Below are 12,757 nucleotides of genomic sequence, written 5' to 3'. Positions count from 1 at the left end.
AAGCGTTGGCAGTTAAGAAATGCATTTCATTTGCATCAATAAGATTGTAATATGCAAATTAGAGGAGTCGGAGTCGAGGGAATCCTAACCTGAGGAATCGGAGTCGGTGGATTTTTGTACCGACTCCACAGCCCTGCCTCCAGCACCCACAACAGTCGCTAATTACCCCTCCTAGCATAGCAGAACTCCAGCACCTGCCAATTATCCCGAGCCGAAGTTGCATTATAGTAAAGCAGAACTCCGGGTCCCGCAATAGCCATTGATTATCCCGCATCCAAATTATCTGCTTTCCCATAGCTGCAATTTGCACAGTGGCCTATGGCCATGCACAAATTATCAGGCGCAAGCAACGCCCAAATTAACTGATTCTTGGGAGAAGCCAGGAATGACCATAAGAAAAAGAAGCACGTTTAGCCCATCTTCCAGCACTCCCACAGAACAAAGTGCCTAGGGCATCACTGAGGGGAAGTGTGATTCTCCCCCCCCCCCCGAAATAGACTTCCAGACTAGGGTATGTATGAGGTAAATGGCAAGAACCTCTGTCAGCCTGTATTCCTAGGCTATGAGCAAAAACCGCTTCCCCTACCCTGGGAAATAGTGTACTACTGCAACCTATCTGTAATGCTGATTAAGGGTATTTAAAGTGTTTTATCAAGAACGCTTTAAAAGTGTAACTTTTTTTAAAATCTTGGACCCCAAATGTATCCCTCAGATATAGGTCACTGCCATATGCACTTCGTGAAGTACTGTTGTTTTGGTATACAGTGGTGTGAAAAAATATTTGCCCCCTTCCTGATTTCTTATTCTTTTGCATGTTTCTCACACTTAAATGTTTCTGCTAATCAAAAACCGTTAACTATTAGTCAAAGATGACATAACTGAACACAAAATGCAGTTTTAAATGATGGTTTTTATTATTTAGTGAGAAAAAAAACTCCAAATCTACATGGCCCTGTGTGAAAAAGTTATTGCCCCCCTTGTTAAAAAGTAACTTAACTGTGGTTTATCACACCCGAGTTCAATTTCTGTAGTCAGCCCCAGGCCTGATTACTGCTACACCTGTTTTAATCAAGAAATCACTTAAATAGGAGCTATCTGACACGGAGAAGTAGACCAAAAGCACCTCAAAAGCTAGACATCATGCCAAGATCCAAAGAAATTCAGGAACAAATGAGAACAAAAGTACTGTAATTGAGATCTATCAGTCTGGAAAAGGTTATAAAGCCATTTCTAAAGCTTTGGGACTCCAGCGAACCACAGTGAGAGCCATTATCCACAAATGGCAAAAACATGGAGCAGTGATGAACCTTCCCAGGAGTGGCCGGCCGACCAATATTACCCCAAGAGCGCAGAGAAAACTCATCCGAGAGGCCACAAAAGACCCCAGGACAACATCTAAAGAACTGCAGGCCTCACTTGCCTCAATTAAGGTCAGTGTTCACGACTCCACCATAAGAAAGAGACTGGGCAAAAATGGCCTGCATGGCAGATATCCAAGGCGCAAACCACTTTTAAGCAAAAAGAACATTAAGGCTCGTCTCAATTTTGCTAAAAAACATCTCAATGATTGCCAAGACTTTGAGGAAAATACCTTATGGACCGACGAGACAAAAGTTGAACTTTTTGGAAGGTGCGTGTCCCGTTACATCTGGCGTAGAAGTAACACAGCATGTCAGCAAAAGAACATCATACCAACAGTAAAATATGGTGGCGGTAGTGTGATGGTCTGGGGTTGTTTTGCTGCTTCAGGACCTGGAAGGCTTGCTGTGATAGATGGAACCATGAATTCTACTGTCTACCAAAAAATACTGAAGGAGTAAGTCCGGCCATCTGTTCGTCAACTCAAGCTGAAGCGATCTTGGGTGCTGCAGCAGGACAATGACCCAAAACACACCAGCAAATCCACCTCTGAATGGCTGAAGAAAAACAAAATGAAGACTTTGGAGTGGCCTAGTCAAAGTCCTGACCTGAATCCTATTGAGATGTTGTGGCATGACCTTAAAAAGGTGGTTCATGCTAGAAAACCCTCAAATAAAGCTGAATTACAACAATTCTGCAAAGATGAGTGGGCCAAAATTCCTCCAGAGCGCTGTAAAAGACTCGTTGCAAGTTATCGCAAACGCTTGATTGCAGTTATTGCTGCTAAGGGTGGCCCAACCAGTTATTAGGTTCAGGGGGCAATTTCTTTTTCACACAGCTCCATGTAGGTTTTGTGTTTTTTTTTTCTTACTAAATAATAAAAGCCATCATTTAAAACTGCATTTTGTGTTCAATTATGTTATCTTTGACTAATAGTTAACGGTTTTTGATGAGCAGAAACATTTAAGTGTGACAAACATGCAAAAGAATAAGAAATTATGAAGGGGGCAAATAGTTTTTCACACCACTGTATATCAATAGTTAATGGGTAAGGGCCGGTTTCCACTAGCGTTGTGGATGCGAGGCGATCGCCGCTTCGCCTCACATCCCCCTCGCAGGTACTTCTGGTTGTCTGGACAAATGGATACGGCGTCATGCGGCTTCCCGTCAGAGGCTGCAGAAAACTGCAGCGTGCTATCCATACATTCTCCCACGTCACATCGTGCCGCATCATGTAGGTCAATTCGTGCCAATGGAAACTACTCCATTGATGTGAATTGGTTGCAATTTCTTTGTGTTGCGGTTTCCGCACAGCAACGCGTGTAGTGGAAACGGGCCTTAAAGTGATCCTTAAGTAAAGTGAAAAAAATGAGATTTACTCACCTGGGGCTTCCCTCAGCCCCCTGCAGCCGATCGGTGCCCTCGCAGCCCCGCTCTGACGCTCCAGGACCCGCCGGCGAACACTTCCGGTTTGGCCGTCCCCGGCCGACAGGCATGGGAACGCGAGTTCCCAGCCTGTATATCGCCCCCTATGCTGCTATTGCGGCCTCCTCCTCCTAATCCATAACACAGGCATAGCGCCTTACATCCCTACCATAGGGAAAGACATATGCCAAGCCCACAAATTATGGGAGGTTCTCAGCATGTTTTTGATAATTGGTTGCTGACCGTATTTAGTGGTCATCTTCAATAAGAATTACAACCACTGGACCCTGCAGTTGTCATTGGGGGTATCGAGGAGCGAATAAGGCTCACACACTTGTAGTTCCCCTCCTACAGCATAACCATATTACATAAAATCTGGGGTTCCTTTGGGTGAAAACTAATCTACAGTTATGAATGCTTTGTTCTTACTGACAATTTTTTTTTTTTTTTACTGTTCTCGACCATTCACTAATTTTCAAGCTTGTGGGCTTGTAATTTGTATTTACCTGCATTTATTTTGATGTGGACCAAAACATCCCATCTTTCCTGTAATTACAGTGCATGTTTAGCAACAAAAGTGGGAATATGAGACGCAGTCAAATGGTCTAGAAACGGAATCTGCCATTCTGTTGCTAACAACAAGTCATTCTCCATCTACTGCAGAGTCCCGTGTTGACACTAAAAGCAGTGGCATAGCAATAGGGGTTGCAGAGGTAGCCACCGCATTGAGGCCCTTGGGCTAGAAGGGCCCTGTAGGGCCCGCCCTCAACTGCAGTATTAGCTCTTTATTGGTCCTGTGCTTGTAATAATCACTTCTATAGATGCTTTGAATGATAATCATTAACAAGCTGCTCCCAATACCCTTCTTGCACCTTTGGCACTGTGGTTGCCCCTGGCAGGTTTTGGTGCGCCGTATCAATTGTTATGTATAAAGTGCTGGGGGGCCCCATGTATAACTCGCACCGGGGCCCCTAGCTCATAAGCTACGCCACTGACTAAAAAGCACTTTCTAAGAAAAGCTCACCTTTCACATTCGTAAGGATCAGGAAGTAATGGATTTGTCGCAATACCAGATGAAGTCGATTTATCAAATGTATAAACTGGACCTTAAAAAAAAAAAAGTTTTTAGATTCAAGATACAAAATCACTGGGGTATTTTTTATTTTTTTATTTTCACAACTTCCCCAAACTATTGAAGATCTAAATGAAACCTAAACCTTTTGACTATTGACAAGTAAATACAAAAAAAAATTAAATTAAAAAAAAAAAATCTTAGGGGCCAAGAAGACCCAATATGAAGAAAACTAGAGCACATGACATGAAATTGTGTACAGTAACCAATCAGGTTTCACAAAAACTAGAACATTTTAAACATGTATCAACACATGAATATAAGATTTAAAACTGTCTCAGGGTAAAATGGACTGCAAATTACTTATTTCCTACGTAGTTGTAATTCACAGCAGAAGTATTAATCTAACTGTTGAGACATTTTCTTGACTAGTCCATCTTCTTAAGGGGGATTCTCAGGGTTTCCTCGCTTTGAAAAGCTTCCCGGGGAGGAAAACACCGAAGGTTCAAGCCACTTTCTAGCAATGCGTAGTTTAGCAACCTTGGCAAACTGTGCCAGGGAAATGTTAATCTCCAAGGTTTGTCCCCCAAAAGGTGAAGCAAGAGGTCTGGGGAAGTGGAATTTCCCAAGGCTGTGTTAATTAGTGAAGTGATCTCTGACCAAAAATGCTTAACCTTGGGTAAAAAAAGACCACGTTTGGACAAACCTGCCGACCTGACCACAGCACCTAATGGCATAAATTTGATCTGGATGGAGATCTAGCTTGAAGCCTATGTGGTGTGAGGTAAGTACAGTGGAGGACTTTATAGTTGGTCTCAATGTGCGAAAAAGTAGCTGCTGCCTTTAGCTAATGTAAGGCAACACTTTGACCAACACGAAATGGGCTTTTAAAATATACTTATTTAATAAAATCAAATAATAACTATGTAACTATTTAATTAGAATTTAGGGGATGACGCTTGGTAGAAATAAACTTACTGTTAGAGTTAGAGACCATTTCAAAATGTGGCTTTTCTCCTTCTGTAGAAGTAACATAGGCCAACTTTGCTTCTAGCATCTCTCCATCAATGAATTTCCCAAACAGTGCTGTTCTTCCATCTGGGTACACATATGCTATTTTATTCCCAGTCATCTCCCCATCTTCATTTACTTCTCCCACAAGGCTACCTCCGTCCTGCAGAGGAAAACAAGCAGCACCTGCTTTTGTCAAAGCAGTTCAATAAAGAAGGACATATGTAGTATTGAGTATAAGTGACTCCTATTAATATGTGTGCTGTGCACTTTTAAATTAATACGAAGATGGAGTCTGCTATTCAGAGCAAACAAAAGAACTACTGGGTAGCCGACACATCACTCAATTGGCTATACAAGTCTGTCACTGCTAGTATGACTGAGGACACCGTTAAAGTTTGGGCTTAGAATCGATAGCTAATCCTTAATAATTTTGGCTTTATTTAATTTTCAACTTTGCATGGCCCGAGCCGCATGCAGCGGACCGCATTAGTACACTTCTTCCCTTCCTCCCTCCCTCCTGCAGAGTCGCGAGCGGGCGGAAAAAGGGGTTAAAACTCACCTGCTAGCTCATTCAGGACATCACATGACCCACTTTAAGACATGCCCGCACATTACACACTGGCAGCCAGCGTGTAATACGCTGGCGCGTCCTGATGGCGGGTCATGTGATGCCCTGTTGCCATAGAGACACAACGCTGGAATCAGCAAGCAGGTGAGTTTTAACCCCGTTACTGTCCGCTCGCGATTCTGCAGGGAGGGAGGAGGGATGGAGAGAAATCTGTCTGCCTGAGGGCAGGCTAGATGTAAAGCGCACATGGGCTGGATTTGCCTGGCACTGTATTAGCCCCTTAATTGCAAATTTAGCAAAAACAGATGATTGGATAACAGCTGATTTGGTGGCTGCTGCTATTAATCAGAAGAGATAGTGTAAAGCTTGGGGGGGGGGGGGGGGGGCGGGGTGTTAGGGTTAAACATTGGAGAGGGGAGGTTAGTGGTAGGCATAGAAAAGGTTAGGGCCCGTTCACACTGCACGCGTTTCCAGCCGCGTTTTGGAAACGCGTGCAGGTGGCCGACACGCAGGACATCAGACATTGCATAGAGTGCAATGTCTGATGTTCACACTGCATGCGTTCCGGACCTGTGCGGTCCGGGAACACATGCTGCACGCAGATTTTACAAAAACGCGCAGCTGTCCCATTCACTTTTCAGTGATGGGATCAGCCACGCAACGCATACGAACGCGGATGGCGTGCGTTCGTACGCGTTGTGGTCCGCATGCGTGGCCGTCCGCATTTTGCAGTCTGAACGGGCCCTTAGGGTTAAGCATTGGAGAGGGGAAGTTAGCATCAGAAAGGAGAGCTTAGGAAGAGGAGAGAGGAGGCTTTGTTCTATAAATTGCAAATATTTTGACAAGCAAAATTTCTTAATTTGGATCATACCCAAATGTAAGCCTCACACACGGTTAGCCCCCAAAACTGCACTGCTGACTCTGCTGACACAAAAATTGGGTGCTCAGATTTTTTTGGGCCATATTTTAATATATGTTAAAGATCTGAATAAGGGTCTATTTCCACTAGGATATCACATCTCGCATAAGTTTTTCCCATATGTGAATTTTCACGGTTTAATTTTTGTATGCGTCTAACAATCATTACATAAGAAACGGAAGCACGGTGTAGAAATCTGCCATCCATATTTTTTCTGCATTGTATTCGTATGGTACAATTCACATTCAATGGAACTTACTCCATTGACATTAATTGGTTAAATGTATGAATTCGCACTTAGTGGAAACAGGCCCTGAGCCTGTAGGTTATCTATGCCTTCGGTATGCCAGCAGTGGAAAGACGATGTGTATATATAATCTTACTGGGTAGTAAATCCAACAGATTCCGTGTCGAATGTTGTCTTTATATTGACCTTTGAATATCAACCTTCCGTCCGAGTCAAACTCCTGTGCTGGCCCATTGAGCTCGCCATCCACGTATGTACCATGTAGGGCTCCGCCATCCTCATATGTGTACACACCCTTTCCTTGTAAGGCATCATCAACATAAAAGCCTTCCAGAGCACTGGAAAACAACAGGATTCATTCATTATGGTACACATAAAATATTATGAATTACAGGGGCATTTATAGAGACATTTGTAGCAAACATTTATTCTGCCAACTTAATAGAAAGCATAAATCACAATTTTTCATATCTAGGTTTTTATTATTATTTTAAATAAGTAATTTAAAGCTCCTTATCCTAGGATGATACGTTCATTAGGTCTTGTGTACAAAATATGAAAGACGGGGAAAAAAAAACAAAAAGAAAAAAATAAACAGAAAGAGAGCATTCCTCATATCTTCACTACAACAAGAATTGTAACGGTTGAACTTCTCTTAAAGGGAAGGTCCAAGCAAAATAAAAAAATGAGTTTCACTTACCTGGGGCTTCTACCAGCCCCATGCAGCCATCCTGTGCCCTCGTAGTCACTCACTCAGGGCCGGTTTAAGCAACAATGGGGCCCCAGGGCAAAAAAAACCTGGCCCCCCCCCCCCCCCCCAACATATACCCCGGAACAAAAATTGGCATTAGGGGACCTTTTTTGCAGCTGGTATAGTCAGGGTGTGAAGTCCCAATCGGTCAGAGCTCCACATTCTGGCTATCCCAGCCTGCATGGGGGACAAGGGGTTAAAAAGTTTCAGGAGAAGGGACCCCACATAATTTAAAAAAAAATAAATTCCCACACTCTAAACATACAAAAAAATTGGGAAAATAGGAAAAAATGCCAGGGATCTTCATACAGCCATATTGCGGCTGTATAGCGATCCCTGGCCAAAGCGCTGCGGCTGCGTATAGACCCCCTGGAAACCCCGTCAGGAAATTTATTGCACTTTCGTTTGATGCATGTAAAATTACACTACCGTTAGGTTTGCTACTAAAAGTTACATTTACCTCATTTAAAACTATACTTTTTTCCTTCTAAACTTTAAAATCGATTTTCTCAAAAACTATAAGGTCTTTTTGAAAAATTGTTTTTTCCTCTTATTCCTAATGATCTCCTTAAAGAGACTCTGTAACAAAAATTGCATCCTGTTTTTTATCATCCTACAAGTTCCAAAAGCTATTCTAATGTGTTCTGGCTTACTGCAGCACTTTCTACTATCACTATCTCTGTAATAAATCAACTTATCTCTCTCTTGTCAGACTTGTCAGCCTGTGTCTGGAAGGCTGCCAAGTTCTTCAGTGTTGTGGTTCTGTGATGCATCTCCCCCCTCCAAGCCCCTCTCTGCACACTGCCTGTGTATTATTTAGATTAGGACAGCTTCTCTCTTATCTTTTACAAGCTGAATAAATCGTCCTCTGAGCTGGCTGGGCTTTCACATACTGAGGAAATACATACAGGCAGAGCTGTCTGCACTCTGCAGGAAGAAACAGCCTGACACTTCAGTGGAAGATAGCTGCAGGGGGAAAGAAACACACAAATGATCTCTTGAGATTCAAAAGGAAGGGTGTATACAGCCTGCTTGTGTATGGATGTATTTTCTATGTGTGGACATACTGTACATCAACCTACTTCCTGTTTTGGTGGCCATTTTGTTTGTTTATAAACAAACTTTTTAAAACTGTTTTTAACCACTTTTAATGCGGCGAGGAGCGGCGAAATTGTGACAGAGGGTAATAGGAGATGTCCCCTAACGCACTGGTATGTTTACTTTTGTGAGATTTTAACAATACAGATTCTCTTTAACATATCCTGCACATTTAGGGTTTCTAGCATTTAAGGTGGATTTGCTATTAACCATTAAAGTCGGCAGGTTTTTAAATGTGTTTTTTTTCCTTTGAAACTTTAAAATCGATTTTCTCAAAAACTATAAGGCCAATTTGAAAAATTTTTTTTTCCTCTTGTAGCCACTGGGGGCCCCTACAAGCTCTGGGGCCCTGGGGCAGCTGCCTACTTTGCCTTAATGGTAGCGCCGGCCCTGCACTCACTGCAGCTCCAGTCCCCCACTGGCAGCTTTCCGACCTCGGAGGTCGGCTGGCCGCATTGCGTACGTTTTTACGCATTCCCGCTAGTGCAGGAACATTAACACATACATTTTTACGCGTTACTGGTTCAATGCGTACATTTTTACGCATTGAACCAGTAATGCGTAAAAACGTATGTGTTAATGTTCCTGCACTAGCGGGAATGCGTAAAAACGTATGCAATGCGGCCAGCCGATCTCCGAGGTCGGCAAGCTGCCAGCGGGGGACTGGAGCAGCAGTGAGTGACTACGAGGGCACAGGATGGCTGCATGGGGCTGGTAGAAGCCCCAGGTAAGTGAAACTCTTTTTTATTTTGCTTGGACCTTCCCTTTAATCTGCTGTCCCAAAGACTGAGACCACGTGGTGCGTTGTGGCGTAATGGCTGCTTTGTAATAACTTTCGGCACTGCAATACACTACCTAGAGCGATGTTCACAGTGCGGCAGGTGTGTGGTATAATGGCGTGAGGCATGGTAATGCCCTGCATGAAGTACGTTACCACAAAACACGCACATTAATAGTGACAGTGAAGCATACTTTTCATTGACTGTTTACTTCACTGTATGCAAAGCAAAGCACAGATAACATGTGGCACCACTTTCCCGGTCTGTTGCATTGCATTTCCGATGTTACAGGGAATGTATTGCAATGCCCACTATGAACCTGGCACTGGGCAGGTTTTCATGCTGAAATAGATTGAAAATCTGTATGCAGTGTGTGGAGGAAATCGAGCAGATAAATACCTCTGTGATCAGATGACTGGAGAGGAATCTATCTGCTGATCATATCAACCAGTGTATGGCCACCTTTATGCTAGGAACACACCATACAATTTTGTGTTAGATAGATGGTTCGATAGATCATTTCCGTCATGTCCGATATTATTTTCGATCGTATTTCTAGTTGATTTCTCATAGAAGTGAATGGAAATTGATAAGATAAGAGAGTCGAACGGAAAATCGACCGAAAAAACGCATCGTGTGTTCCTAGCATTAGATATAGAAAAATAGAGAAAAAGAAGAATAGCAATCCAAGCCATGGCAATTATTCAGAATGCAACATCTCTAAAGTTCTAGAACAATAAAACTAGAGTAAACCAGGGGTGGACAGATTCATTTGAATTCAGGAGCCAGTTGGTCCAGTCCAGGTGAAAGGAGGAAATGCTTAGGAGCCACCACACTGACAACTAGATAAGCATTCAAACGTTAGGCACCAGCTCTAAAGGCAGACATACAGTGGTCGATTGCCACCAGATTGACAAACTGATAGATCCTTCTCTGATTAGAGAGGGTCTAATGGCAGCTCATACACTGTACATAGATTTTAAATTGACTTCAGCATGAAATCGTATTCACAATCTGTGGAGCTGCCGCTGCCTAAGGTCACTCCTGCTCCTCCCACCAGCAGCAATACATTACCTGTTCCGCTGGGTCAATCCCCGGGTCCGTGCTATCCCTTTCTCTGGCTGGCCTTCTTCCATCTTCTCTTCAACAGTAGAGGGCTCTAATGTTTGAACTTCCCCTTCTGACAGGACGAGACAGGAAGTGAAGAGGAGGAGATGGAGAAGACGACCAGAAGGAGAGGAATATATTATAGATAAAAAGAACCCACAGCATGAGGAGGCGCATGCGCGGCGATTTCAAGATGGCCGCTTAGGCTCCGAGCTCCAGCCCACGCCTCTGCTACTACAGGCCGCACGCAGCCGCCGCTCCGCTCCAGTAACGCGGCCAGCACGGGTCCAGCTCCAGGACACACACAGGCACAGATGACCGCAAAAAACAACCCTAAAGCTCCCCCGCAAACCGGCTCCATGGACCGTTTTCTCCGCCCTCCGCCTTCCCAAGATGGCGCTGGCCACGCTCCGGAATCCGCCGCTGCACAGTCCTCCTATCCTCCGCAACAAGCTGCGCACCTCACTGAGGAAAGCTCTGCCTCTCCAGACCTTACCCCACTCACCTCAGCAACACTGGAGATGGCTCTAGAGAGACATTATAGAGCCCTACAGGAATCGCTGCAGCAGGTAATCCTTGCAGCGGTGAAGGACCTTAAGGGGGACATAATTACACTAGCAGATCGCACCACCTCCCTGGAGGTGAAAATGGATGCTATGTCCCTTAACCACCCTGGCGTTCTGATTAAATCGCCAGGGTGGCTGCGGGAGGGTTTTTTTTAAATAAAAAAAAAACTATTTCATGCAGCCAACTGAAAGTTGGCTGCATGAAAGCCCACTAGAGGGCGCTCCGGAGGCGATCTTCCGATCGCCTCCGGCGCCCAGAATAAACAAGGAAGGCCGCAATGAGCGGCCTTCCTTGTTTTGCTTATATCGTCGCCATAGCGACGAGCGGAGTGACGTCATCGACGTCAGCCGACGTCGTGACGTCAGCCGCCTCCGATCCAGCCCTTAGCGCTGGCCGGAACTTTTTGTTCCGGCTGCGCAGGGCTCAGGCGGCTAGGGGGGCCCTCTTTCGCCGCTGCTCGCGGCGAATCGCCGCAGAGCGGCGGCGATCAGGCAGCACACGCGGCTGGCAAAGTGCCGGCTGCGTGTGCTGCTTTTTATTTCATCAAAATCGGCCCAGCAGGGCCTGAGCGGCAGCCGCTGGCGGTGTTGGACGAGCTGAGCTCGTCCAGACCGCTCAGCTGGTTAAACAGCAGGACATGGAGGATGAGCAACGCTTAATCCAATCTGACCTCAAAGCAATAAGATCTACACAGGAGAACTTTGAGAACAGAGAGAGGCTGCAAAATATCCGCATTAAAGGTATGTCCATGTCTGTGACACCTGAAAAACTTCCCATGCACCTCCTAGAATTATATAAATCAATCGTCCCTGACCTCCCCGACGAAATGTGGAGGATGGATAGAGCACATCGTTCACTAGGTGAGAGGAGACCCACAGCCCAGCGCCCTAAAGATGTTATAATTAGGATGCACTATTATGAAGCTAAGGAAGCACTCCTAAGAGCCATCCATAATACATCCACAATCTCCTTCAAAGGCGATGAACTTTCCATATATAATGACCTCTCCCTTATCACACTGACCAAGAGAAGAGCTTTCAGACCGATCACCCAACTTCTGAGGGATGCTAAGATCCAATACCAATGGGGATTCCCCTTTCGCTTAATGGTCAGCAGAAATGGTGCGCGCTTCTCAGTCTCAGACCTGGACGATGCACCCATGTTCCTTAAACAACTAGGCCTCCGCCTCCCTCATCCACCCAACCTACAACAAGATCTTACCCTGTCCCCGACATCGCCACCAAGAAAGATTCGTCACATGAATGACAGATCCAGAGGCTCTCTCCGCAGTCTCACCTATCCGGAGGCCTCTGAAGACATGGAAGCTCTTCCCACTTGATTAGCAGAATCCTGTCATGGCTTTTTCCTGATCCGGACACACACCATGTCCAGACGTAGATATCACCTTCATTATGTTTATCCCTTATTTCTTGTCTTCCCTCCCAACCTGTTCTAGTTTGTTATTTTAATTTTCAATGATATTTACCATCTGTGCCTAATTGTAATTGTTATTGTTACTGGTAATGCTTAATATATGACCCTTTTAACTGTTTTTGGCTATATAGCAGAGGAGATCTGGGCGACCCTCTTGGCTCACCCGCATGTACCTCAGGAGAGCTGCCACACTCTCCCATAGATTTTTTCTGGGATTGTGTCTTTTTTGGCGGTTCTTATCTCTGCAACTTCTTACAGTTGCCTCATCACTGTGCCACACATTTTACAGTGGCTGTTTCTTTAAAAATGTTTATCAACCGCTGTCTCATATAACTTATGTCTTATGGTTTCTCACTCTCTCCTCACCTATACTCCTACCTTTCCCTTCTAGACCACATCGAATATTCTCGGACCTAA

At 44.7% G+C, this 12,757-nt stretch overlaps 1 protein-coding gene across 1 annotated transcript in view; it reads right to left on the bottom strand.

The window, feature by feature from the left end:
- The window catches only part of SETD7 (SET domain containing 7, histone lysine methyltransferase), a 119,640-nt gene that overhangs the window by 25,170 nt on the left and 81,713 nt on the right, over positions 1 to 12,757 (bottom strand). The window contains exons 3-5 of the mRNA XM_068279637.1: positions 6,741 to 6,942; positions 4,835 to 5,030; positions 3,809 to 3,890 (exon numbers count right to left, since the gene is read on the bottom strand). Of these exons, the coding sequence (XP_068135738.1) occupies positions 3,809 to 3,890; positions 4,835 to 5,030; positions 6,741 to 6,942 (480 nt within the window). The remainder of the gene's footprint in view (positions 1 to 3,808; positions 3,891 to 4,834; positions 5,031 to 6,740; positions 6,943 to 12,757) is intronic.

The sequence above is a fragment of the Hyperolius riggenbachi genome, chromosome 1 (assembly GCF_040937935.1).
Source record: "Hyperolius riggenbachi isolate aHypRig1 chromosome 1, aHypRig1.pri, whole genome shotgun sequence".
In the NCBI taxonomy this organism is placed as follows: Eukaryota; Metazoa; Chordata; class Amphibia; order Anura; family Hyperoliidae; genus Hyperolius; species Hyperolius riggenbachi.
The sequence above is the reverse complement of the archived record's forward strand: the minus strand, read 5'-3'. Positions and strand labels throughout refer to the sequence as shown.